A 27,500-nucleotide genomic window follows, 5' to 3' on the forward strand; every position below is an offset into this window, starting at 1 on the left:
TTTTTTTATCTTTAATTAACCGTCTAGACAGAGACGTTGACAGACTGGGAGAGACGGCGAGGCTGCGTGACGATGGCGCTCAAAAACACAAAATTAAAAAGATTTAAGTAACCACAAAAGATGTTATTATACGTTATTTAATGAGTGGATTAACAATAATAAATAAGTAAGCAGAAGGCAGCAGCCGCCGCCGCCGTCTCTCTCACTCTCTATCTATCTCCATCTGTTTGCAGGCGACATCACTCAGAAGGGTTATGAGAAGAAGAGGTCCAAACTGATCAGGGCTTTTGTTCCACATGCGAGAGGTAACTTAGCAACCTCTGACCCCCCCACTCCTCCCCGACACACACACACACACACACACACACACACACACATGGGTTTGGACCTTCCTCAGTCTCACACTAAGACCACGCTGTTAGGATTTCACTTTAAGTTGTATTTCAAATGATTTATTTTGCTTCATAATGTCAGAAATTTTTTATTTTTCTGCCGATTTTCAAATCATCCTCATGTTCGTTTTCTTCCTCCTTTTTTTCTGTACTGTATTTACTGCTTTCTGTCAAACGCGTATGTGCATATCTGTGTGTGTCTATATAAATGTATGTCTGTGTGTGTGTGTGTGTGCGTGTGTGTGTGTGTGTGTGTCTGTGTCCGTCTGCTGGCCCGCTTGCCTCTGTAGGTATGGAGGGGCCCATGTCTCATCGGGCCCCACTCGGCCCCCCCTCTGCGGCCCGTTTCCACCGGCGGCGAACCTCCGGCACCAGAGACGAGCGCTACCGATCAGGTGAGAGAGAAGAAGACCTGCAGCTCCACGCGGCTGTCAATCATTCTGCCTCCAGATAGTCGTTTCACTGAGCGGTCCAATCCACGTCGACTGAAAGCTACTGAGGGGAACCGTTACCTGGTCCTGAACCAGTCTCAGTGTAGTCCCGGTTCTCTATAGACCTCAGTTCAGTCCTGGTCCTTTTATAGATAGATCTCAGTCTTGTCCTTGTCCTCTATAGATCTCAGTGTAGTCCTGGTCCTCTATAGACCTCCATCAGTAAACAGGCCATCAGAGAAAAGATGGCCTGTTTCTATAGAGTTCTTCTTAAAGCTCCTCAAAGCTCGTTCATGGCTAATATATAATATTTGCCTTTGTTGTGTGAATGAATGAATGAATAATTGAATGAATGAATGTATAATTGTGTCTCTTTGCTCAGACGTCCACAGCGAGGCGGTGCAGGCCGTGCTGGCGCGCCACGTGGAGCGCAAGGTGGCGGTGCCGATGCCTTCCAAGAGGCGCTCGCTGGTGGTGCAGACCTCCATGGACGCATACACGCCTCCAGGTGACGACACAGTAACACACACGACGCCTTTTTATCAGCCAGAAGCTGTAAAAACTCTCATTATCGCCAGATTTTCATCTTTTCCTACGGTCTTTGAACACATCACGCTTCCGTCACAAAAAGCAGTCGAAACGAAGCTTAAAATTGTGATGTTTCATCAAATGTTGATCAATTTTAAAATATTTAAATTGAACTTTTTGCCACAGTTGATTGGATTTTAATGAAGGAGGTTTAATCATTTCCTTCAGTGGTAATTCGCTGACGTTTAATCAAAGAAAACAAATCTTTCCACGACGTTCCGTTACTTAAATGTTGAATCTCGGCATCTTATTTAACTTTATTTAATTTAATAATTTAATTTAACTTAACTCATTTTAATATTTAAAAATATATATTTTATATAATTTAACTTTTCTTTTTAATTAATTGTAATATTAAATTGTAATATTACATTTAAATATGTTATTTTATTCTTGGTTTCAATTTGTCTGTCAAAGCTCTATAAACTCTGTTTTTAAAGGTGCCATCTAAATAAAGTTGTTGTTGTTGTTGTTGTTGTTGTCACCAGGCCTCTCGCCCCTGTGCTCAGACTCCTCGTCGGGCTCGGAGGAGGAGGCGGGGCCCGGTGACGACATGTCCGGCATGGAGCACTGGATGAGCCGCCCGTCCCACCTGGGCCCCGCCCACCTGGGCTCCACCTCCTCCTCGTCCTCGTCCACTCAGAGCGGCGGCAGCGGCAACGCGGGGCGGCTGGCCGACTCGCTGGCGCACACGCACATCTCGCACCTGGCGCACACGCACCTGGGACACACACACATGGGGCACACACACCTGGGCCAGCTGCACCACCAGCAGAGCCACCTGTCGCAGTCGCACCACGGTGAGAGAAAGTGTGGTCCCTACACAATAAAAGCATCTGTTTTTTTAATGGATGTGGCTCCTAAAAACTATATACGTATATTAGTTCTATTCATTTTAATCACTAAGAGATTTTTTTTTGCAAATGTAAAACCTTTTATAAAGTTAGAACAGCTTTTCTGCACATGATGTATATTTCCAAATATCTTGTTTTGTGTTATTTGTTATACAGTACATATTATTTTTATATATTTAATCATGTAAATACGGCACATTAAGGTTGTTTATGGTTTAACGTTTTTCACTAATAATCCCAGTTTTATTCTTGAGTTCCGTCACACAAAAAAATTATTTGCCCGATACTTTTACTTTGAAAAATAGAAGCTTTTTCTTCTTATCAAACAAGACGCATTCAGATTCAGCGTGTGTGTGTGTGTGTGCGTGTGTGCGTGTATGCGTGTGTGTGCGTGTGTCTCTCTCCAGGTATCGGCCACCTGTCCCTGAAGAGGAAGGGAGCGTTGAGCGTCGCGGAGAACGGAGGGTCTCTGCGGCGCTCCTGTGAGTTTGGGTCCGACATGCTGTGGCCTCCGCCGCTGGAGTCGGACGGTACGTCTTTAATATTTATAAATACGAGTCAAATATTTTAGGAGAAACGGCGCTCTTATTTTGATGATTGATGATCAAAGTGATCTGATGAAGAGTGAATGTGACACTGATTTATTTCAGGACCTTAAAAGTCCCACATGCTTCTTTCAAATGACCGTTTATGCCTTTAAACACTTTGATACCATATTAAATAAATTATATATTTTTTCTATTTTTTAAACACTTAAAAACGCTACGGTGTTCGTTTTATAATGTTCAGCACTTTGATCTGCATGGTCTGTCTAAAATGTGCTCTAAAAATAAATATTATTATTTAAATAAATATGAAATTATTAGTTTTATTATTTATTTCTGGATATTTCTGTCGAAGGAATCACTGAATTGTCTTTTGAGCCCTAAAATGAGCTTTTAATAAAGTTAATTTTTTTACAGTTCAAATAGTTTGAATAAAGCAAAAACATAGATGAATAAAAAAAAGAAAGAAAATGTTTTAAAATAAATAAATAATGAATGAAAACAGTAGATTTTCTATGGAAACTAAAAGTGACTTCGGGCTGGATAGGAACTTTTATTTTGAAACAATTTGGCTTGATGATTGGTGCGTGACAATAAACACAGAGACAACAGACATGACGTAATAACATTAAGTGATAAACAAACAAACAAATCTGTCACGTCCGTTGTCCGTCTGCCTGATTCCCTCCAGAGAACCACTCGGCCCCTCCGGACGTGACGGGCTACTCGTCAGACTCCTCCCACTCGCGCCCCGAGCGCCACCGCATGGCCAACATGGGCACCATCGCCAGGAACACGCAGAAGTACGGCAACGCCGAGCGCATGGAGACGGGCGACGGTAAGAGTCCGCACCGTTAGCCGGGGGAATAAAAACAACAACAACAACAACAACAAAAACACCAACAAAAAAAAAAAGGAGCTCAGATTTGGACCGCCGCGTTATTTAAAATTAAATAAAAATTTGATTTGACCTGTTCTTTTTTCAGCGTGCTTCACAATCGTGCAGTCGACATTTGACCTTGAGAAAAAAAAAAAACCTTTGCCGTGACTCTCGAAGCAGAGGAAGCTTTTTGTTCAGGCCGAGGCTCGTTGCTAAGCAACGCGACGTGCAGACGCAAACACTTGAGGTCGATCAGCGAGCTGCCGAGCGAACAACCAAACTGTGTGTGTGTGGGTGGTTCTTACAGGTGTTCCAGTCAGCAGTCGCGTGTCAGCTAAAATCCAGCAGCTTGTGAACACGCTGAAGCAGCCGCGCAGACCTCCGCTGAGGGAGTTCTTTGTCGATGACTTTGATGAACTTCTGGAGGGTTAGAAACCGTCTTTGATTCTGTCTGTCTGCATTTATTTTATTTTTTTTATTAAGTTCTCCAATCCCCCCCCCGTCATGCTTTTGGGGTCATGAGTGATGCGCGAGAACCGCCGCGTTCTCCTGGTGTTTTTCAGCTCATTCTGTGGAGGTGCTAAAGGGACAGTTCAGGTTGTGTGAGGTACTTCTACCTCGTCAGTGTATTACTACAGTGTATAAGTAGAGGACGTATTTTAGACTCAGTTTAAGTGAATATCTTCACCTCTTTACCTTTCTCACGGGGAACCAGACTCCATTCACAAAAACAGTGGTTTTACTTTGCACCAAAGTCTCACCATAACACAAACCAACATGAGCAGTAAACCAGCAGCTCCTGCGTACTGGGAGGTACAATCGCAGTTTTATTTCACTGAGGCCTTGGGGACTGTCTCCACGTCTCAAACTAAATATCAAAGGGAAAGTATTCATGTCTCTGCACGTGCTCAGAAAGCGTTAGCGCTGTCTGCGTCCTCGCCGTCCCCACGTGGGCTGACGGCGCTGTCCCGTGTCCCTCGTCTCCAGTCCAGCAGCCGGACCCCAACCAGCCGCGGCCGGAGGGGGCGGAGATGATGCCGGTCCGCGGCGAGGCGCTGGGCGTGGTCACCAACTGGCCTCCGTCCCTGGAGGCGGCGCTGCAGCGCTGGGGGACCATCTCCCCGAAAGCCCCCTGCCTCACCAGCCTGGACACGGCGGGGAAGCCCCTCTACGTCCTCACATACGGTGAGGCCACGCCCACCGATCGGACCAATCGGTCACCTTGTTGATCGGCTCTCATTCTGCTGATCCCAGTCACACTGGAAGGAAACACTGTCGACGTTTCTCTCTCTCTTTCCCTCTCTCTCCTCCTTCCCTCTCTCTCTCTGTTTCTCTCTCTCCTCCCTCCCTCTCTCCATCCCTCTTTCCCTCTCTCTCCTTCTTCCCCCACCTCTCTCTCTCTCTCCTCCTTTCCTCTCTCTCTCTCTCTGTCTCGCCTCCTTCCCTCTCTCTCTGTGTTTCTCTCTCTCCTCCCTCCCTCTCTCCATCCCTCTTTCCCTCTCTCATTCTTTCCACTCTCTCTCTCTCTGTCTCTCTCTCTGTCTCTCCTCCTTTCCTCTCTCTGTTTCTCTCTCTGTCTCTCCTCCCTCCCTCTCTCCATCCCTCTTTCCCTCTCTCTCCTTTTCCCCCACCTCTCTCTCTCTCTCCTCCTTTCCTCTCTCTCTCTCTCTGTCTCGCCTCCTTCCCTCTCTCTCTCTCTGTGTTTCTCTCTCTCCTCCCTCCCTCTCTCCATCCCTCTTTCCCTCTCTCATTCTTTCCACTCTCTCTCTCTCTGTCTCTCTCTCTGTCTCTCCTCCTTTCCTCTCTCTGTTTCTCTCTCTGTCTCTCCTCCCTCCCTCTCTCCATCCCTCGCTTCCCCCTTCCTCTTTCACCTCCCTATCTCATCCCTCTCTCTTCTCCCTTTCTCTTTCTCCTCCCTTCCTCTCTCCATCCCTCTCTTCCCCCTTCCTCTTTCACCTCCCTATCTCATCCCTCTCTCTTCTCCCTTTCTCTTTCTCCTCCCTTCCTCTCTCCATCCCTCTCTTCCTCTCTCTCTCCCCCCTTCCTCTTTCTCCTCCCTCCCTATCTCATCCCTCTCTCTTCTCCCTTTCTCTTTCTCCTCCCTTCCTCTCCATCCCTCTCTTCCTCTCTCTCTTCCCCCTTCCTCTTTCTCCCCCCTCCCTATCTCCATCCCTCTCTCTCTTCTCCCTTGCTCTTTCTCCTCCCTTCCTCTCGCTCCACCACTCTCACTCCTCACTTTCTTCCTTCTTTCTTCCCTCCTTCCTTCCACTTCCTCCCTCTCTCCCTTGTCTCCTGTGTCCTGCTCCCTTCAGGAAAGCTGTGGTCTCGCAGCATCAAACTTGCGTACAATATCCTCCACAAACTGGGCAGCAAACAGGAGCCAATGGTCCGGCCGGGTGATCGGGTGAGTGACTCCTCCCCCACGGTGTACCTGACTCCTCCCCCACAATGACTCCTCCCCCGCTGTCTCGCTCAGCATTGTTTCTACTTTGTTTGTCCACATTATCTAATTTATTAAATGTGTTTAGTTTTTTTTCATCTCTGACCCTGGTTTATGTCTGACCCCGGTTTATGACTGACCCCGGTTTATGACTGACCCCGGTTTATGTCTGACCCCGGTTTATGACTGACCCCGGTTTATGTCTGACCCCGGTTTATGACTGACCCCGGTTTATGTCTGACCCCGGTTTATGACTGACCCCGGTTTATGTCTGACCTCTGTTTATGTCTGACCCCGGTTTATGACTGACCCTGGTTTATAAACTCTGACGCCAGTTTATCTCTGACCCTGGTTTATAAACTCTGACCCTGGTTTATAAACTCTGACCCCGGTTTATCTCCCTACTCTCTCTCCCAGGTGGCGTTGGTGTTTCCTAACAACGACCCCGTGGCCTTCATGGTGGCCTTCTACGGCTGTCTGCTGGCTGAGGTGGTCCCTGTTCCCATAGAGGTCCCCCTAAGTCGCAAGGTACTCAATGAATCCCACCTCAATGTGTTTTAACCTCAAAGAATCAAATGCTCTGGAGCTGATCTATAGCTGCTGTTAACCATCACAGAGTAAATCAAGTTTTATCCTCCAGTATCCAGTAGAACATGTGATCATGTGACCAATAGAACATGTGATCATGTGACCAGTAGAACATGTGATCATGAGAACATGTGATCATGAGAACATGTGATCAATAGAACATGTGATCATGAGAACATGTGATCATGAGAACATGTGATCAGTAGAACATGTGATCATTAGAACATGTGAACATGTGATCATGTGAACATGTGATCAGTAGAACATGTGATCAGTAGAACATGTGATCATGTGATCATGTGATCAGTAGAACATGTGATCATGAGAACATGTGATCATGAGAACATGTGATCAGTAGAACATGTGACCAGTAGAACATGTGATCATGAGAACATGTGATCAGTAGAACATGTGATCAGTAGAACATGTGATCATGTGATCATGTGATCAGTAGAACATGTGACCAGTAGAACATGTGATCATGAGAACATGTGATCAGTAGAACATGTGATCATTAGAACATGTGAACATGTGATCATGTGAACATGTGATCAGTAGAACATGTGATCAGTAGAACATGTGACCAGTAGAACATGTGATCATGAGAACATGTGATCAGTAGAACATGTGACCAGTAGAACATGTGATCATGAGAACATGTGATCAGTAGAACATGTGATCATGTGACCAGTAGATCATGTGATCATGAGAACATGTGATCAGTAGAACATGTGATCATGTGACCAGTAGAACATGTGATCAGTAGAACATGTGATCAGTAGAACATGTGATCATGTGACCAGTAGAACATCTGATCATGAGAACATGTGATCAGTAGAACAGTAGAACATGCCATCAGTAGAACATGTGATCAGTAGAACATTAGAACATGTGATCAGTAGAACATTAGAACATGTGATCAGTAGAACATGTGATCATGAGAACATGTGATCAGTAGAACATGTGATCAGTAGAACATGCGATCAGTAGAACATGTGATCATGAGAACATGTGATCAGTAGAACATTAGAACATGTGATCAGTAGAACATTAGAACATGTGATCAGTAGAACATGTGATCATGAGAACATGTGATCAGTAGAACATGTGATCAGTAGAACATGCGATCAGTAGAACATGTGATCATGAGAACATGTGATCAGTAGAACATGCGATCAGTAGAACATGTGATCATGAGAACATGTGATCAGTAGAACATGTGATCAGGACATCATAGATGTTTCTCTAGTCTCTGATCATGTGATTTTGTAAACAACCAATCAGTGTTTAGACCAACTAGAGGAGAGCTAGTAACGTTAGCTAGTAACGTTAGCAGCAGCGCTAACGGAGAACCAGCGGAGGTTCACTTCAGTTACATGATGATGCGTTCAGGCTCTGCTCAGTGAAAATGAGTGACCGTGAGTTTATCTTTGTATCTCCCTATATCGTCCAATAGGATGCCGGCAGTCAGCAGATTGGGTTCCTGCTGGGCAGCTGTGGCGTCACCGTGGCGCTGACCAGTGACGCCTGTCACAAGGGACTTCCCAAGAGCGCCACAGGAGAGATCCCTCAGTTCAAAGGTAGGTGGGTGGGTGGGGAGTATACTATGTACCTGGGAGGAAGTACAGTATAACGTACAAGATGTCTGCAAGTTTATGTGTGAGTGAAAGAGAATCAGTTTTTACATTTTTCTCTATTTTATTATTCCCATAAATAATCTTGTCTTGTGTAAATAAACTTGTAAATAAAGGTTGGCCCAAGCTGCTGTGGTACGTGACGGAGTCTAAGCATCTCTCCAAACCCCCCAGAGACTGGTTCCCCCACATCAAAGATGCCAACAACGACACAGCGTACATAGAGGTGAGCTGACACACACACACACACACACACACACACACACACACACACACACACACACACACACACACTCATGTGAGACCAACAGTCATGTGACAACAGAGAAATCAGAGAAACTTTGACTGAACGTAAGGAAGTGAAGCTTTGTTAGAAAATGAACACATGACACTGCACAATATATTTATATGTATTTATATATATTTATATGGATTTCATACGTTCTCTCCTCAGTATAAAACCTGTAAGGACGGCAGCGTGTTGGGAGTCACGGTGACGAGGATCGCTCTGCTCACACACTGCCAGGCTCTCACCCAGAGCTGCAGCTACACCGAGGGTATGCACACACACACGCACACACACACACACACACACACAGACACACACACACACACAGTCCAGAGCCTCCAGCTCAGCGTTTCGTGATGTAACGTTGTCTTCTGTCTCTGTTCTCCGTCTGTAGCGGAAACCATTGTGAACGTTCTGGACTTCAAGAAGGACGTGGGCCTGTGGAACGGCATCCTGACGGTGAGCAGGGGGAGAACAGGGGGAGAATGGGGAGAGAATGGGGGGGGGAGAACAGGGGGAGAATGGGGAAAGAATGGGGAGAGAATGGGGAGAGAATGGGGGAGAACGGGGGGAGAATGGGGGGAGAATGGGGGAGAACGGGGGGAGAACAGGAGGAGAACAGGGGGGGAGAACGGTGAGAGAACGGGGGGGAGAACGGAGGGGGAGAATGGGGAGAGAAGGGGGGAGAACGGGGGGAGAACAGGGGGAGAGAACGGGGAGAGAACGGGGAGAGAACGGGGGGGGGGGAGAACGGAGAGGAGAATGGGAGGTAAAAAGTCGGGACTAAAGTTTCGACTTTTATTTTGTTGACAGATTGAACGGACTTTTAAAGTGCATGAAAGTTAGACGCACTGATCTAAATATTTGTCGTGGTGTGGAAGGAAGTAAAGCAGCATTATTATTTAACACAATGTTGGAAACATTTTAAATGTTAAGAAAATTGTAAGTTTAGTCGAATTTAAAGCTGAACAGTTCATTGCATTTTCCATTAATTTGATTATTTATGACATTTCCTTTTATGTAGATACAAAAATATCCAAATTAATTAACCTGGAGCTAGAGAAAGAGTTATTTTTTCCATTTAGCAATTAATTTGATTTAAAAACACAATGCATATATGACCCTGATAATATCTTGTAAAATAGACACAAATATAGAAGATAAAATGGATAATTTTGTGAGAAAAAAAAATGAAATAACCCTTTTTGCGCGTGTGTGTGTGTGTGTGTGTGTGTGTGTGTGTGTCATGCAGAGTGTGATGAACATGATGCACGTGATCAGTGTGCCCTACTCGCTGATGAAGGTCAACCCTCTGTCGTGGATCCAGAAGGTCTGCCAGTACAAAGGTCGGACACGCACACCTCCCCCACACACAGTCTTTGTCTCCTCTCACCTGTCCGTCACAAAGAGTAAATGCTAATGTCCCTCCCCCCTACCTCCCCTCCCCTCTGCAGCCAAGGTGGGCTGTGTGAAGTCCAGGGACATGCACTGGGCTCTGGTGGCCCACAAGGACCAGAAGGACATCAACCTGAGCTCGCTGCGCATGCTGCTGGTGGCCGACGGCTCAAACCCCTGTAAGGGCCACACGGGGGGGTAGGGGGTGGAGAGGCGTTCAGGGACATAGAGAACGTCAGGGAAATGGATAAACTCTCTGGGGGTGGAGGGACAAACTGGGTCAAAGCCGGGAATAGAGCGGGATGTGTCCATCACAGTGGAAGACGTAACCGTGACAATGTCACCTTCCGGTAGCGTAGCATGTTTTACAGTAACGCCGTTATTCAGGCGGAAGCTTCTAAAGCGCCGGTCTCTGTTGACGTAGTTCAGTGTCTGGTTCCCGTTTGGTGTCTCCGGTGAAGTAGTTGAGCCTCTGAATGTGTCGTCAGGGTCCATCTCCTCCTGCGACGCCTTCCTCAACGTCTTCCAGACCAAAGGGCTGCGAGCAGACGTCATCTGTCCCTGTGCCAGCTCGCCGGAGGCCCTGACCGTGGCCATCAGGAGGTACACACACACACACACACAAATAAACTTCATAAACACGTGGGTGACAATAAACAACATTCTGACGCTTATTATTATGTCTGTGTGTGTGTGTGTGTGTGTGTGTGTGTGTTCAGGCCGGTGGAGGACAGCAGCCAGCCTCCGGGTCGAGGCGTCCTGTCCATGCAGGGTCTGACCTACGGGGTCGTCAGGGTGGACACGGAGGAACGGCTCTCAGTGCTCACGGTGCAGGACGTCGGCACCGTCGCACCTGGAGGTACGTGTGTGTGTGTGTGTGTGTGTGTGTGTGTGTGTGTGGCACATTCAGAGAAATATTAAAGCTTTAAATTTACGAGAAAAAAAAGGACTATTCTCTGAGATTACGGTCGAGAATTTATGAGAAAAACTCAACGTGTTTTAGTTTTAAAGAACGTTTCTATTATCTTGACAGAACATCCACGTTTCTCTACTCAATGTTTTACTTTAATCTCGGGAGGTTTTCTCTGTTTTCACGCACCGAATGGCGGAAAATCCATTAAGTCCATTAAATCGTGAAATTAGTTTTTTCGGGGTCACGCAGACGTTTTTATTCATAAAGAAATGATGTGAAGATGTGATTCCTCGTCATCCTCAGCGCTCCGTCTCATCGGGATCCAATTAAACCTGCTAGACGCCCAATTAGCGCTGCAGCCAGCCCTCGTTTCAATATCGACGAGTCGGCAGATTATGTTTCCAGGTGACTGTGGAGCAACACGGGGTCTTCAGCTTAGTGTCATAGAAAGACGTTTAAGAAGCTTGAACAACTTCAACAACTTTAGGACGTGTGTTCCTTAAACTTTAAGACATGTGTTCCTTAAACAACTTTAAGACAACTTTAAGACGTGTGTTCCTTAAACTTTAAGACGTGTGTTCTTCAAACTTTAAGACGTGTGTTCTTCAAACTTTAAGACGTGTGTTCTTCAAACTTTAAGACGTGTGTTCCTTAAACTTTAAGACGTGTGTTCCTTAAACTTTAAGACGTGTGTTCTTCAAACTTTAAGACGTGTGTTCCTTAAACAACTTTAAGACAACTTTAAGACGTGTGTTCTTTAAACAACTTTAAGACGTGTGTTCTTCAAACTTTAAGACGTGTGTTCTTTAAACAACTTTAAGACAACTTTAAGATGTGTGTTCTTCAAACTTTAAGACGTGTGTTCCTTAAACAACTTTAAGACAACTTTAAGACGTGTGTTCTTTAAACAACTTTAAGACGTGTGTTCTTCAAACTTTAAGACGTGTGTTCTTTAAACAACTTTAAGACAACTTTAAGACGTGTGTTCTTCAAACTTTAAGACGTGTGTTCCTTAAACTTTAAGACGTGTGTTCCTTAAACTTTAAGACGTGTGTTCTTCAAACTTTAAGACGTGTGTTCTTTAAACAACTTTAAGACAACTTTAAGACGTGTGTTCTTCAAACTTTAAGACGTGTGTTCTTTAAACAACTTTAAGACGTGTGTTCCTTAAACAACTTTAAGACGTGTGTTCTTCAAACTTTAAGACGTGTGTTCCTTAAACTTTAAGACGTGTGTTCTTCAAACTTTAAGACGTGTGTTCTTTAAACAACTTTAAGACGTGTGTTCCTTAAACAACTTTAAGACGTGTGTTCTTTAAACAACTTTAAGACGTGTGTTCTTTAAACTTTAAGACAACTTTAAGACGTGTGTTCTTTAAACAACTTTAAGACGTGTGTTCCTTAAGGCGCTGTTAAGGTGTTAACCCTGTGTTTCCCTCCCTGTCTCTGTCTCTCTCTCTCTCTCTCTCTCTCCCCCCCAGGCCTGGTGTGTGTGGTGAAACCAGAAGGCGTCCCTCAGCTCTGTCAGACCGATGAGATCGGAGAGTTCTGCGTCTGCTCCATCGCCACCGGAACCTCCTACTACGGCCTCACCGGCATGACCAAGAACACCTTCGAGGTGTGTGTGTGTGTGTGTGTGTGTGTGTGGGGGGTGTGTGTGTGTGCGTGTGTGTGTGTGTGTGTGTTTGTTTGTAAACTTCCCAGTCAGAATCTTATTTTTACACACACAAGGAATCAGCTTTGGTGTTGGAAAAGGAAAACATAAAAAATTTAAATTAATGTGCTTAAAGTCCAGAAAAATATTATATTGTGTGTGTGTGTGTGTGTGTGTGTGTGTGTGTGTGTGTGTGCAGGTCTACCCGGTGAGCTCCAGCGGCGGTCTGGTCAGCGAGTACGCCTTTGTGCGGACCGGCCTGCTGGGCTTCATCGGCCCCGGCGGCCTCGTCTTCATCACAGGGAAGATGGACGGGCTCATCATGGTGAGCGGGCGGCGGCACAACGCCGACGACATCGTTGCCACGGCGCTGGCGGTGGAGCCCATGAAGTTCGTCTACAGGGGCAGGTGAGGGGGGGGCCGGGGTTATAGTGACTTACATAACATATTGATAATAATAAAGTTAACGTAAAATAAAAGCGAACAATAAATACAGTAAATATATATACGCACACGCTGTTTTAAAAAAATAAATAAATAGGATTACAATATTTTTATTGCACAGTTTTTAGTTGATTTAGTTGATAAAGGAGTCTTATTTGTTTTTTTTATGATTTAAAGCAACATACACGATCAGATAGTACTCTAATGATCAATCAACACTTTTACTTTAAGTACATTTCGTAGAGACTACTTTTTGAATACGTGGGTTTTACCTGCAGTGGAGTATCTTCTGCTATTTAGCGCCGCCTGTCCCCCCCCCCAGGATAGCGGTCTTCTCTGTGACGGTGCTGAGGGACGAGAGGATCGTGGTGGTGGCGGAGCAGCGGCCCGACTCCACCGAGGAGGACAGCTTCCAGTGGATGAGCCGCGTCCTGCAGGTGCGTCGCTCACCTGCTTAGAACCCCGAGAACTAAAAACCAAAGGCTTCCAGAAAGTTTTCAAGTTAAAAAAAAGGGTACATATGGTCAATTAAAACGTATTTATGGATGTTTTTTTATTTACTTTTAATCAGTAATTCATATGTATAAAATAGACTTCTATACAACCAGAGGAGTCGCCCCCTGGTGGGCAGTAGAGAGAATGCAGCTTTAACACATGAAGCATAGACTTTTATACAACCAGAGGAGTCGCCCCCTGGTGGTCAGTAGAGAGAATGCAGCTTTAACACATGAAGCATAGACTTCTATACAACCAGAGGAGTCGCCCCCTGGTGGTCAGGAGAAAGAATGCAGCTTTAACACATGAATCATAGACTTCTATACAACCAGAGGAGTCACCCCCTGGTGGTCAGGAGAGAGAATGCAGCTTTAACACATGAAGCATAGACTTCTATACAACCAGAGGAGTCGCCCCCTGGTGGTCAGGAGAAAGAATGCAGCTTTAACACATGAATCATAGACTTCTATACAACCAGAGGAGTCGCCCCCTGGTGGTCAGGAGAAAGAATGCAGTTTTAACACATGAATCATAGACTTCTATACAACCAGAGGAGTCGCCCCCTGGTGGTCAGTAGAGAGAATGCAGCTTTAACACATGAAGCATAGACTTCTATACAACCAGAGGAGTCGCCCCCTGGTGGTCAGTAGAGAGAATGCAGCTTCCCTTCTCTGTAAACATCCATTGTGTCTCTCAGGCCATCGACAGTATCCACGGGGTGGGCGTGTTCTGCCTGTCTCTGGTCCCGGCCAACACTCTGCCCAAGACCCCTCTGGGTGGCATCCACCTGTCGGAGATCAAGCAGCTGTACCTGGAGGGGGGGCTGCACCCCTGCAACGTGCTCATGTGCCCCCACACCTGCGTCACCAACCTGCCCAAACCACGGCAGAAACAACCAGGTGGGAACCGGCTGCTTGAAGCAAGACACAAGTGTTCATGTGTCTGGTGGTTGTTAATGTGTGTGTGTGTGTGTGTGTGTGTGTGTGTGTGTGCTGCAGAGATCGGACCTGCCTCTGTGATGGTGGGGAATCTGGTGTCGGGGAAGAGGATCGCTCAGGCCAGCGGGAGAGATTTGGGACAAACGGACGACAACGACCAGGTGAGAGACACAAAAAATAAAAAAGCTTGGCTACGAGATTTAAAAACAAGATTAGAGCTGAAACAATTTTAAATACATTTTAAAAAGTGTTTTTAACGACCTTTGAAGCATTATTGACCAACAGCTACCGCATTTGCATTGTGGGATATCAAATTGTCCAGTGTTTGCAGCCTGTAATGCTTCAGGTAAAGTTACGGGTGTGATGCTCGTGCGACGCCATGAAGCTCTGACGTGTGTTTCAGTTCCTGTTCCTGTCGGAGGTTCTGCAGTGGAGGGCTCAGACCACACCGGACCACGTCCTCTACACCCTGCTCAGCTCCCGGGTACCGACCCCCCCCACACACACACACACACACACACACACACACACACACTGTCATGTTACACATCACAGGAGGGAGCACTTCCTAATACTATGAAATACATGCATTTTTATTTAACTTATTATAAGCAAAAACACTTTTTCTTCATTGATTTTACTTGTTTTTAAGTGTTTTTTTTAAATATAATTTGTGTTGATGTTGTCGTTGGCACTAAGTGACAGCGTTTCCTGTCTTTATTATTTAGAGCCTGAGTTTTCCAATAAATATGACCTGTAATCTCACAGTATATGTATATATATTTAATTTGAGGATTTGTTGAAAAAAGTCAAGCGAGCAACTTTTTAAAATGCTTCTATTCTGTTTGGATTAATTTCGATGCTCCATCAACATTTAAAAATAATGTCGTCTCGGCGGAAATACGTCTTTGTTTAAATATTTAAAGTGGCGCAAATGACCCAAGTTTTCTCCCCGTCCTGCAGGGGGCGGTGTCCAGCTCCCTCACCTGTCTGCAGCTCCACAAGAGGGCGGAGCGAGTGGCGGCTCTGCTGATGGAGAGAGCCGGTCTGCAGGAGGGAGACCACGTGGCTCTGGTCTACCCACCAGGTCAGAGAGAGAGGACGCTGCTTCACTCACACAGCAACGAGGCTGAGCTGATCCTCACAGTGTGTGTGTGTGTGTGTGTGTGTGTGTGTGTGTGTGTGTGTGTGCAGGTATTGATCTGATTGCAGCCTTCTACGGCTCCCTGTACGCCGGCTGCGTTCCCATCACGGTGCGACCGCCTCACCCTCAGAACATCTCCACCACGCTGCCGACCGTCAAGATGATCGTGGAGGTGAGTCCATGTTTCTGCCGACTGATTTTAAAATCTATTAGTGTATTTGTTTTTATTTTAAATTTAAAATAAATCATTTCATGAGCTTAAAAAACGCAGATACCCATTTTTTATTTATATATTATGTTGTTCTTTTCTCTATTTGTACATCATTATTTCTTGGGATCCATAAAGGCTTATATTATATTATATTATATTATATTATATTATATTATTGCAGGTCAGCCACTCGGCCTGCGTGATGACCACGGCCGTCATCTGCAAGCTGCTGCGCTCCAAAGAGGCCACGGCCACCGTGGACATCAGGAACTGGCCGCCCGTCCTCGACACGGGTACCGAACTCTGACCTTTAACCTTTAACCTTTAACCTCAACCGTGAGAGTGCGGGTGTTAGCGCAGCGGGTTTTACAGCTGTAGTTTGGAGACAGGAAATGACGCAACTGATGATGCAACTTTCTGTCTCATATAAGATAAAAGTGTGTGTGGTTTATGTATGTTTGTCTTTCAGTCAAAGTAACAAAACGTGTGTGTGTGTGTGTGCGTGTGTGTGTGTGTGTGTGTGTGTGTGTGTGTGTGCTGCAGATGACCTGCCAAAGAAGAAGCCTCCAGCTCTCTTTAAGCCCACCAACCCCGACGGTCTGGCTTATCTGGACTTCAGCGTGTCCACGACCGGCATGCTGGCCGGAGTTCAGGTCAGCGTTAATCCTCCTCGGCCATCAGTCCATTCATCACGGTCCACACACACACACACACACACACACACACACACACACACACACACACACACACACACACACACACTGAACTATAATTTTCAGTGGAGGAAATACAGATGCATTTATTTAAAGTTACTGTGAGGATCTTTATCTGGTCCTGAACCAGTCTCAGTGTAGACCTCTCTAGACCTCCATCAGTAAACAGACCACCAGAGAGAAGAGGGTCTGGTTCTAGAGAGTTCTTCTCAAAGCTCCTCATCGGAGCCACCGGGGTCGGATTCTGGTGAAACCAGATGACATCATGCAGGTTCACCAGAACCTCCTTCAGCTCAGACTCTAGCAGAGACCAGATCCAGATCTAGCAGAGACCAGTCCACTGTGGACAGACCCAGATCCAGCAGAGACCAGTCCACTGTGGACAGACCCAGATCCAGCAGAGACCAGTCCACTGTGGACAGACCCAGATCCAGCAGAGACCAGTCCACTGTGGACAGACCCAGATCCAGCAGAGACCAGTCCACTGTGGACAGACCCAGACTACACTTCATGAAAAGTTCCTCTTAGTAACTTTAAGTTGTGTTTGATCCTGATAAACATCCAACTACGACATGTTGTTCATGTGTGTTTGTGTTGTTGTTGTTGTGTGTCCCCCCCACCCCCCCCCCCCCCCCCCCTCCCCTCTCTCTCCAGATGTCCCACAATGCCGTTGGAGCCTTCTGCCGGTCGGTGAAGCTGCAGTGTGAGTTGTACCCGTCCAGAGAAGTGGCCATCTGTCTGGATCCGTACTGCGGCCTCGGCTTCGTCCTCTGGTGCCTCTGCAGGTCGGTGGCTCTGGAAGAACTAAACAAATGTAGTTTTCGATATTTAATTTAAAATCTGGTGTTTGAGTTTAATCTCTTTGTTTATCTGCAGCCGCTAAAGAGACACATGATATTTCCTTCGAGAGGTGGTGGAGCTAAAAGACACAAAGACTCCTCATGAGTCACGTCGTCGCTCCGTAACTGACGGACGTGTCAATAAAGTTCAACATGTCAACTTAATTCAATCAATATTGACTTAACAAGCGGCTGAAAAACACCAGATCCTACATTTCCCACAATGCAACTCATCTTTCATTCAAACTCAACACCTGCTTGTTTGTGTCGTGTTTCTTAGTCGCCGAGCCCGGGTGTCCACAACGTGTCCGTTTTGCATTATGAATATTACAAATGAATGATCCCCGTGGTTACTTGAATAGAGCGAATGCATTAAAGGAAGGCGTGCCGTGTGCTCTGCAGCGTGTACTCGGGCCACCAGTCCATCCTGATCCCGCCGGTGGAGCTGGAGTCCAACCCGGCGCTGTGGCTGCTGGCCGTCAGCCAGCTGAGGGTGCGAGACACCTTCTGCTCCTACAGCGTCATGGAGCTGTGCACCAAAGGACTCGGCCTGCAGACCGAGGCGCTCAAGGTCAGCGGCCGGCATGTCGAGGCGTGCGAACGCTTATTTTCTGCATCGTTCAAAAACATTTTCAGCCACCAGGGGGTCCTGACCTCTGAACCTCCCACTGCATCGGGACCCAGTGGACCGGAGCTGTTTATTTCTGCTCTGTGGTCTTGTTTTTTCAAAATAAAAGTCCTGCTCCTCTTTGGAAACGGAACCATCGCGACTAGAAGTAGAACTAGAACACGTATTCAGTGCAGAGTACCTCAGTTATTATGACATAAATCATTCAAAAAAGAGAGAATCTCCTCTCCTCTCTTGTCCTCTCTTCTCTCCTCTCCTCTCCTCTCCTCTCCTCTCCTGTCTTCTCCTCTCCTCTCCTCTCCTCTCCTCTCCTGTCTTCTCCTCTCTTCTCCTCTCCTCTCCTCACTTCCTGAAGTTCAGTCAAAGTTTCTCTAATTTATTGTCACATGGCTGAGGAGCTCAGACTTTAATGTTTTTTACACAATCTGATTAAAGGAAACTGTTTATTCGGAGTGAGATTTTAAATGACATTAAATATAGTATTTTTTTTAATAAGATAAGAATAATCTTTCCGACGGAAGCGTTCGTCACACACACACACACACACACACACACACACACGATGCGTTCAAGGACCGTCGGATGGATCTCATATGTTTTAAAACTCTGGTCACCTGTCACGTCAGCCTCCAGCTGGACACTAATAAACAGATAAACTAATAAACTCTGTCTGCGGACGCCGGAGGACTCGCCTCTGATTGGTCACAGCAGAGTTCATCTGAGTCATTATCTTTAATCTTTAAAGGCTGAAGGCCGAGCGCAGAATGTTGTTCAAGGAGCATAACACACAACTTCTCCTCTCTGGTTTTAATAAGACAGGATAATCACATAATATAGAGAATATAAAACCTCCCTCCATCCTCTCCTGAGGAATCAAACGTTAGTCACCTTTAACAGCAGCAGGTTGCTCTGCTCTCATATTGCTTTCACACTGATACAGTTGAGAAAATATTAGTTTATATTTTTACAAATTAATTGTTATATTTGTAGTGTAATGCACATATTTATTATTTATATTTTATATATTAATTGTTATAGTATATTGTCATATAATGCACATATTTTTACATATTTATTATTTATATTTGTACATATTAATTGTTGTAATATATTTTTAGTATATTATTTACATATTATTATTTATATTTCTTGTTGTAACATATTGTAGAATAATGCAGTTATTTTTTACATATTTATGATTTATATTTTCACATATATTTTAAGATATATATCATATCAATGCCTCTGCGGGAAAAAAACACATAAACCTGCCAAACGTGTGTGTGTGTGTGTATATATATATATATATATATATATGTGTATGAATCATTTCTCATTCCTGTAAACGTATAAAACACATATATAACATGGTGTGTCTCCCGTCTCTGGTCCAGGCTCGGGGTCTGGACCTGTCCCGGGTCCGGGCCTGCGTGGTGGTGGCGGAGGAGAGGCCCAGGATGTCGCTCACGCACTCCTTCTCGAAGCTCTTCAAAGACCTCGGCCTTCACCCGAGATCCGTCAGCACGGCCTTCGGCTGCAGAGTCAACCTGGCCATCTGCCTCCAGGTGACATGCCTGCTCTTCATCACCCTCACAATAGACATATTGTTGTATAATACACACATTTGACATATTTAGTAGTTATATATTTGTATTTATTGTTATTAGATATCTTAGTATATTACACATATTTTTTTATTTTTTTAAAATATTTATTATTGTTAGATATTATAGTATAATACCCTAATTTTACATATTTATTCTTCATTTTTATACATATTTATTTTTGTTGTTTTTTTGTATTAAAATGCACATCTTTTTTAACATATTTGTCATTTATATTTTTAATTATTTATTGTTATTTATTGTAGAATGATGCACATATTTTTACACAATTATTTAATATTTTTCTCGATGTTTATATATATTCTGTTGTAGAATCAGTTCCTGCTTTAAATCAAAATGTATTTTCTTGGCACAATAAACGTCTTCTTTTATTTACGCTCAACATTTTAAATATTTGGTTCCTTTTTGTTAAGTGACACCAAAACAATAAAAAGTGTTGTCTGGTCACATGCTCACCGTGTCTGTGCTGTGATTGGCTGCAGGGCACGTCGGGACCGGACCCCACGACCGTGTACGTGGACATGAGAGCTCTGCGTCACGACAGGTAACCCCCCCCCCCCCCCCCCCCCCCCCCCCTCTGCTCCCCCTCGTTTTCATCATCTTCCTCCTCCTCACCGGACAGAGTGCTGACGTGTGTGTGTGTGTGTGTGTGTGTGTGTGTGTGTGTGTGTTTCAGGGTTCGGCTGGTGGAGAGAGGTTCTCCTCACAGTCTGCCGTTAATGGAGTCCGGCAAGGTGAGTCACGTCAACATGGAAAACTTTCTCTTTACCTGTTTCAATGCACTCAATTACATTTATTAGAAAACTCCCCGAAATAAAACCCTCTCACTCTGGTAAGAGGAGGATGAGGAGGATGAGGAGGATGATGAGGATCATGAGGATGATGAGGATGATGCAGGAGGGTTTCAAACCGGTGTCCTTCCTTTTCCTTATCTGATAACTCTCACAATCTTCTTTAAAAACAGACTTTCAACAAGAATCTTCCAGTTTAAAGTTTCTTTAAAAAGACTCAAAGACTTTTAAATAAGTCAGTGAGTCGTCAATGAGTCAGTGAGTCAGTGAGTCATCAATGAGTCATCAATGAGTCAGTGAGTCATCAATGAGTCAGTAAGTCATCAATGAGTCAGTGTGAGTCATCAGTGAGTCAGTGAGTCAGTGAGTCAGTGAGTCATCAGTGAGTCAGTGAGTCAGCGAGTCATCAGTGAGTCAGTGAGTCAGTGAGTCAGCGAGTCAGCGAGTCAATGAGTCATCAGTGAGTCAGTGAGTCAGCGAGTCATCAGCGAGTCAGTGAGTCAGCGAGTCAGCAAGTCATCAGTGAGTCAATGAGTCATCAGTGAGTCAGTGAGTCATCAGTGAGTCAGTGAGTCAGTGAGTCAGCGAGTCATCAGCGAGTCAGTGAGTCAGCGAGTCATCAGTGAGTCAGCGAGTCAGCAAGTCATCAGTGAGTCAGTGAGTCATCAGTGAGTCAGTGAGTCATCAGTGAGTCAGCGAGTCATCAGTGAGTCAGTGAGTCAGCGAGTCAGTGAGTCATCAGTGAGTCAGTGAGTCAGCGAGTCATCAGTGAGTCAGTGAGTCAGTGAGTCAGCGAGTCATCAGTGAGTCAGTGAGTCAGCGAGTCAGCGAGTCATCAGTGAGTCAGTGAGTCATCAGTGAGTCAGCGAGTCAGCGAGTCATCAGTGAGTCAGCGAGTCATCAGTGAGTCAGCGAGTCAGCGAGTCAGTGAGTCATCAGTGAGTCAGCGAGTCATCAGTGAGTCAGTGAGCTAGTGAGTCATCAGTGAGTCAGCGAGTCATCAGTGAGTCAGTGAGTCAGTGAGTCATCAGTGAGTCAGCGAGTCGTCAGTGAGTCAGCGAGTCAGCGAGTCAGCGAGTCAGCGAGTCATCAGTGAGTCAGTGAGTCATCAGTGAGTCAGTGAGTCAGCGAGTCATCAGTGAGTCAGCGAGTCAGCGAGTCATCAGTGAGTCAGTGAGTCAGTGAGTCAGCGAGTCATCAGTGAGTCAGCGAGTCAGCGAGTCATCAGTGAGTCAGTGAGTCAGCGAGTCATCAGTGAGTCAGTGAGTCAGCGAGTCATCAGCGAGTCATCAGTGAGTCAGCGAGTCAGTGAGTCAGCGAGTCAGTGAGTCATCAGTGAGTCAGTGAGTCAGCGAGTCATCAGTGAGTCAGTGAGTCAGTGAGTCATCAGTGAGTCAGCGAGTCATCAGTGAGTCAGCGAGTCAGCGAGTCATCAGTGAGTCAGTGAGTCATCAGTGAGTCAGTGAGTCAGCGAGTCATCAGTGAGTCAGCGAGTCAGCGAGTCATCAGTGAGTCAGTGAGTCAGTGAGTCAGCGAGTCATCAGTGAGTCAGCGAGTCAGCGAGTCATCAGTGAGTCAGTGAGTCAGCGAGTCATCAGTGAGTCAGTGAGTCAGCGAGTCATCAGCGAGTCATCAGTGAGTCAGCGAGTCAGCGAGTCGTCAGTGAGTCAGCGAGTCAGCGAGTCATCAGTGAGTCAGTGAGTCAGTGAGTCATCAGTGAGTCAGTGAGTCAGCGAGTCATCAGTGAGTCAGTGAGTCAGTGAGTCATCAGTGAGTCAGCGAGTCATCAGTGAGTCAGCGAGTCAGCGAGTCAATCAGTGAGTCAGTGAGTCAGCGAGTCATCAGTGAGTCAGCGAGTCAGTGAGTCAGCGAGTCATCAGTGAGTCAGTGAGTCAGCGAGTCGTCAGTGAGTCATCAGTGAGTCAGTGAGTCATCAGTGAGTCAGCGAGTCATCAGTGAGTCAGTGAGTCAGCGAGTCATCAGTGAGTCATCAGTGAGTCAGTGAGTCAGCGAGTCAGTGAGTCAGTGAGTCAGCGAGTCAGTGAGTCATCAGTGAGTCAGCGAGTCAGAGAGTCGTCAATGAGTCAGTGAGTCAGTGAGCCAGTGAGTCAGAGCCCTGAAGACTGAATGTGGAGCAGAGACAATGAGTGATGATGAAAAGATTGTTTTTAAACTCAAGATAATTCACTTTTTTAGTTATTTTAGTATTAATTAATTATTAGATGGTGGAGGAGGACGACATCATAACCTTCATTAAACGAGTCCAGTCAGTTTATTATTCACAAGGCTTTAAAATATAAAGTAAAAGCGTCTTCGGCCACAAACACTGAGCCTCCTTCGTGCTTTCGTGACGTGAACCGATGTTTCCTGTAATAGCCGAAGGAACCGGTGATTGACAGCTCCATTAATAAATACAGCATGAAGCTCGGGGATCGACCCGCCGGTCACGTTGACTCACTGCGTGTGGGAGGACGCCGTCTGTCCACCGGTCCTTTATCAGATGTGTTGAACAGCTCCATCAAAGTCAAACCCAGCTGATGCATTGTGGGTAACTCGTCAAGCGATTCTTTGTTGCCCCGGTTTTATTTATCACGAAAAACAAAGAAAGCATATTGACGCCTCCGGAAAGAACACACAGGCCCCAGTGCATGCTGGTCCTAACCTGCCTACTCGTATATCTATTTATAGATAGATAGATCTATCTAAAATAAACATCTAAAATAAAATAAACGATTTATGTTTAAAATATCCTGAATGCTAACAACATTATTGTGTTCTATTATTTATTTTATTGTATCTGTTTTTGTTTTGTTGTCTTCATACTGGAATCAAAGGTAAACACATGGAGACTGATTTTAGCTGCTTGTTGTTGTTGTTGTTGTTGTTGTCTTCAGATCCTCCCTGGAGTTCGTGTCATCATCGCCAACCCAGAGACCAAAGGGCCGCTGGGAGACTCTCACCTCGGAGAGGTCCGGAGAACAACCTCGTTTATTTGGGCTTTTTCCCTCATCTTTAAAATCTTCTTTTCTTTCTTTGTTTTTGTTGTTGTTGTTTTCTTTGTTTCATTCTTTCGCAGTTTTTCTTTCCTGACTTTTAACTTTTTCTTGTTTCTTCTTTTCTTTCTTAATATTCTCTTCTTTAATCTTTCTATTAATACCTTTTTATTTTTTTCCCTTTACACATTATAAATAAATAAATAAATATATATATGTAAACACACGTAACATAACGGCCCCCCTGTGCTTCAGATCTGGGTGACCAGCGCCCACAACGGCAGTGGGTACTACAGCGGCTACGGGGAGGAGGTCCTGCAGTCCGACCACTTCAACTCCAGACTGAGCTTCGGGGACACGCAGACGGTCTGGGCCCGGACCGGCTACCTGGGCTTCCTGCGGCGCACCGAGCTCACCGACGCCAACGGGGGTGAGCGGGGCGCACCGGAACACACCGGAACGCATCGCAGGGATATTAATACATTCATGCATTTTATTCCTTAAACTGCACTGAAACTTTTTAATGTTTAAATAAATGTTCTTCATGCCTCTCCAGAGAGGCATGATGCTCTGTTCGTGGTGGGGGCTCTGGAGGAGGCCATGGAGCTGAGGGGGATGAGGTACCATCCCATCGACATCGAGACCTCCGTCATCCGCGCCCACAAGAGCATCATGGAGTGGTAGGTCTCCCCCCCCCCCTCCTCCCCCCTCCCTCTCAGGTAAAACACCAGGTCGACTAACAACCCCTCCCCCTCCTCAGCGCCGTCTTCCCGTGGACCAACCTGCTGGTGGTGGTGGTGGAGCTGGAGGGCTCCGAGCAGGAGGCCCTGGACCTGGTTCCCATGGTGACCAAGGCGGTGCTGGAGGAGCACTACCTGATTGTGGGCGTCGTCGTGGTGACGGACATCGGCGTCATCCCGATCAACTCCCGCGGCGAGAAGCAGCGCATGCACCTGCGGGACGGCTTCCTGCAGGACCAGCTGGACCCCATCTACGTGGCCTACAACATGTAGCCTGTGTGTGTGTGTGTGTCTGTGTGTCTTTGTGTGTGTGTGTGTGTGTGTGTGTGTGTGTGTGTCTGTGTGTTGGGGAGTGAGCGAGCATGCCGTGCATTTCGCCGTTGTTGTTCATTTATTTCCCAGAATCCAAATGTTCTGTATTTTTGAACCTGCGCGTGTCGTTAAGTCGTCTGTTTTCTTTAAAGTTGTGTCGATTGATTGATTGATTGATTGATTGATTGATTGATTGATTGCTTGCTTGCTCAGTGGTGGGATGATCCGTTTGAGCTCGTCGCTGTAGGAAGCCTTCGGGGAACACTGTGTTTAGGAGGTAAAAGTAGAAAAGAGATCAATAGAGACGGTATCTGTCATCATGTTTTACTGGTCCAATCAAAACAACAACAACAAAACAAAAAAATATTTAAATTTAAATTAGAACCGGGGCAGCCAGATAATTGTAAAAAATATAAATATTGTACATAGACATAATAATCTATATGGAGAGGTACCGAAAACACAATAAGGTATAGTAGCCCCTATATGCAGCTCTCCACCTGCACCCAGTGTGTGTGTGTGTGTGTGTGTGTGTGTGTGTGTGTGTGTGTGTGTGCGTGTGTGCGTGTGTGTATGTGTGTGTGTGTCAGGGACGTTTTACATGGTTTTAATGTGATTCACGCAGCAGAAGAACAAATAAGAAACTTTTTAAATTTAGGATTTAAACCCTGAAAGTTTATAATGTTGAAAACTGAAAACGTCCTGAAAAAGAAACTATGAATTATTTTAGTTTTTAGCATCCGAAATAAAAAACAATGCACTCTTTAAAAATATGTCATTTTCTGCCACTAGGGGGCTCTAAATCAAAACAACAACAACAACAGACGTAGTTTGGTGGAGCAGCGCGGCATCATGGGAGTTGTGGTCCTCGTCAGGATTCCTTCGGTGTTCAGCAGGTTTTATTTATTTTAGCATTTATTGATTATTATAATTAAATACGATCAAAATAATGTGACGTAAAAAACTGGATAGCAAGTCAGACTGTCAGGTGAGCGAATGAAACGCACCTCAGACACGTCTAGTCCGGGTTTTAAGACGTTCTGATGCAGAAAAGTGACGTATTTCACCTTTAAATCATAATTATCACTCTAAATGATTTTCAGTAAACGTGATAAATTGAGTCCCTGAAACACTGAGAATATTATTATTATTATTATTATTATTAATATTTAAAGGGACTTCACTCGCGTCTCAAAACATGATGACGTCGTTTTTTATGCAGATCACAAAGTCGCTCAGTTTGTTGGTAGCAGATTCAGTCCCTGTGTGTGTGTGTGTGTGTGTGTGTGTGTGTGTGTGTGTGTGTTGTATGTAAATAGTGTTGATTTTGTACGGTACAAGTGTGTGTGACTTGTTTTGTACACATGATAAAAAGATTAAATAACACTTTTATAAGAGCCTGCTATTGGCTCACCGTCACACTATACAGTGCAATAAAGTGCTTTGATTGGCTAGAACTACGACTCGTCTTTATTATTGTTCAGTTGTTGTTATTGTTGTTATTGTTATCATGTGACTTGAGGTGAAACTCTTCTTTAAACCCTTTTTTTATCATGTTTAATTACTTTTCTGCTTTAAAGTTTATGAATTATTTTTGTCTATATCTTTACATACATTTCATGGTTATTAAACCTAAAAAGATTCACATTGTTATTAATTATATACATTAAATTTAGCTTTAAGCTGGTAATGGAGAAATTCATGTTATATTAAAAATACTTATTCATATCTACAGTTCTACTGTTGAAACAAACCCTGAAAAAAGATAAACATATAAAAGCACAACATATATAAAAGTTTAAATATCAGAAAGAAAATTAGTTTAAAGATGTTTTTTGAAGTCTGAGACGAGATTTAAGGACTTTAATGGATTAACGACAAAGACGGTCAAAATAAAAAATGTATTTATGTTTTCCTCCAAACAGTTTGTATCTTCTCTTCTCATCTCCAGTTTTCCCAGTCCGTCTAATTTTATCGGCTATTTTTAATATCTGTAAACAAAAAAAGTTTACAAACGCAAAAACATATTTAGAGAAATGTGACAAACGGATAAACAAACACCGATTTTTTTCACTGAGAGTTTCACTTCATGAAAGCCACAATTATTACTAGTATTATTATTATTAAACACACATTTGGAGTTTTTAATCTGTCTATTTCCAATGAGCAAAGTAATTTAATTACTTTCTACAGTAAATAAAGTGCGTCGGGACCACCGGAGCCAAACTCGGGGCCCTCGGAGGGTCTGCGGACCAGAGATTGGAAACCAAACCTCATCCGGTATTTGTTAGAAGTTCTGACTTCCGCCACACGGCGTCGCTGCTTCTTCTTATTAAAACACTCCTGCAGGTCGGCGGGGGCGCGCATCCGTCCGGGGTGTCCCGGGTGTGACGGGGACGCGCGCATGTTTGAGAGTGAACCGGACCAGCGCTTCACTTTAACTCCGCACGCCGGAGTGTCCCGGTTCTTCATTCAACCCGCGACCGGCTCGAGTCCGTTTGGACATTTTGGGATGTTTTTTACATTTTTTATTACATGCGAGTCTTTTTGGAGACGTGACGACCGGATTCGTGCGTAAAGCTGCAAAAACAAACGTGCCAATTGATTTTTACGCGTTAAAACTACAAAACTTCCCAGAGTTCAGTTTAGTGGTGTTTCGCTGCGGCGGACGTGCTTCCGGTTGAGGATGTCCGCCAGGTGAGCGGCGTTCAGGTGAGCTTCGTTCAGGTGAGCTTCGTTCAGGTGAGCGGATGACATGAGACCAGGATGGCCTTTACGCACCGGCTCGCTCTGCTCCTGCTCGGCTTCACCTTCATCCACACGGCGAGTCTCTCTCTTCTTCTTCTTCTTCTTCTTACTATTATCATTATTATTATCATTATCATTATTATTATTACCATTATTCGTGTGATTCCTTTAATAAAAACACTGTTTTCCTTATTTAAAGAGGAGTTAAAGCCATAAACATGTGTATTATATTGTTTATATTGGTGTCCAGGGTGAGTTCGTTCCATCTAAGTCTCTA

At 45.0% G+C, this 27,500-nt stretch overlaps 2 protein-coding genes across 5 annotated transcripts in view; both read left to right on the plus strand.

Annotated features, from left to right (window-relative positions):
* LOC117749449 (disco-interacting protein 2 homolog C-like) overlaps positions 1–24,937 on the plus strand; it is a 32,103-nt gene extending 7,166 nt beyond the window's left edge. Inside the window, exons 2-38 of one of the 2 annotated variants that reach the window (XM_034559994.1) lie at positions 234–305; positions 683–787; positions 1,206–1,331; positions 1,900–2,109; positions 2,658–2,795; positions 3,502–3,648; positions 3,998–4,117; positions 4,678–4,875; positions 6,003–6,094; positions 6,548–6,658; positions 8,175–8,298; positions 8,469–8,578; positions 8,807–8,909; positions 9,036–9,100; positions 9,894–9,987; positions 10,096–10,215; positions 10,525–10,639; positions 10,756–10,895; positions 12,430–12,566; positions 12,802–13,010; positions 13,369–13,483; positions 14,239–14,440; positions 14,540–14,664; positions 14,883–14,963; positions 15,443–15,566; positions 15,674–15,795; positions 16,016–16,127; positions 16,378–16,487; positions 17,202–17,332; positions 17,789–17,957; positions 19,409–19,579; positions 20,122–20,183; positions 20,316–20,373; positions 23,325–23,399; positions 23,679–23,853; positions 23,980–24,103; positions 24,184–24,937. In XM_034559994.1, coding sequence (XP_034415885.1) covers positions 234–305; positions 683–787; positions 1,206–1,331; positions 1,900–2,109; positions 2,658–2,795; positions 3,502–3,648; positions 3,998–4,117; positions 4,678–4,875; positions 6,003–6,094; positions 6,548–6,658; positions 8,175–8,298; positions 8,469–8,578; positions 8,807–8,909; positions 9,036–9,100; positions 9,894–9,987; positions 10,096–10,215; positions 10,525–10,639; positions 10,756–10,895; positions 12,430–12,566; positions 12,802–13,010; positions 13,369–13,483; positions 14,239–14,440; positions 14,540–14,664; positions 14,883–14,963; positions 15,443–15,566; positions 15,674–15,795; positions 16,016–16,127; positions 16,378–16,487; positions 17,202–17,332; positions 17,789–17,957; positions 19,409–19,579; positions 20,122–20,183; positions 20,316–20,373; positions 23,325–23,399; positions 23,679–23,853; positions 23,980–24,103; positions 24,184–24,436 — 4,745 coding nt within the window. In that variant the 3' untranslated portion in view covers positions 24,437–24,937. Of the gene's footprint in view, positions 1–233; positions 306–682; positions 788–1,205; positions 1,332–1,899; positions 2,111–2,657; positions 2,796–3,499; positions 3,649–3,997; positions 4,118–4,677; positions 4,876–6,002; positions 6,095–6,547; positions 6,659–8,174; positions 8,299–8,468; positions 8,579–8,806; positions 8,910–9,035; positions 9,101–9,893; positions 9,988–10,095; positions 10,216–10,524; positions 10,640–10,755; positions 10,896–12,429; positions 12,567–12,801; positions 13,011–13,368; positions 13,484–14,238; positions 14,441–14,539; positions 14,665–14,882; positions 14,964–15,442; positions 15,567–15,673; positions 15,796–16,015; positions 16,128–16,377; positions 16,488–17,201; positions 17,333–17,788; positions 17,958–19,408; positions 19,580–20,121; positions 20,184–20,315; positions 20,374–23,324; positions 23,400–23,678; positions 23,854–23,979; positions 24,104–24,183 lie in introns of both variants that reach the window. The other variant, XM_034559995.1, reaches the window with a different exon arrangement.
* A 1,925-nt stretch (positions 24,938–26,862) lies between these two features.
* LOC117749601 (vasoactive intestinal polypeptide receptor 2-like) overlaps positions 26,863–27,500 on the plus strand; it is a 14,548-nt gene continuing 13,910 nt past the window's right edge. Inside the window, exon 1 of one of the 3 annotated variants that reach the window (XM_034560244.1) lies at positions 26,863–27,298. In XM_034560244.1, coding sequence (XP_034416135.1) covers positions 27,242–27,298 — 57 coding nt within the window. In that variant the 5' untranslated portion in view covers positions 26,863–27,241. The remainder of the gene's footprint in view (positions 27,299–27,500) is intronic. The other 2 variants (XM_034560245.1, XM_034560246.1) reach the window with 2 other exon arrangements.

The sequence above is a fragment of the Cyclopterus lumpus genome, chromosome 20, assembly GCF_009769545.1.
Source record: "Cyclopterus lumpus isolate fCycLum1 chromosome 20, fCycLum1.pri, whole genome shotgun sequence".
Taxonomy (NCBI): domain Eukaryota; kingdom Metazoa; phylum Chordata; class Actinopteri; order Perciformes; family Cyclopteridae; genus Cyclopterus; species Cyclopterus lumpus.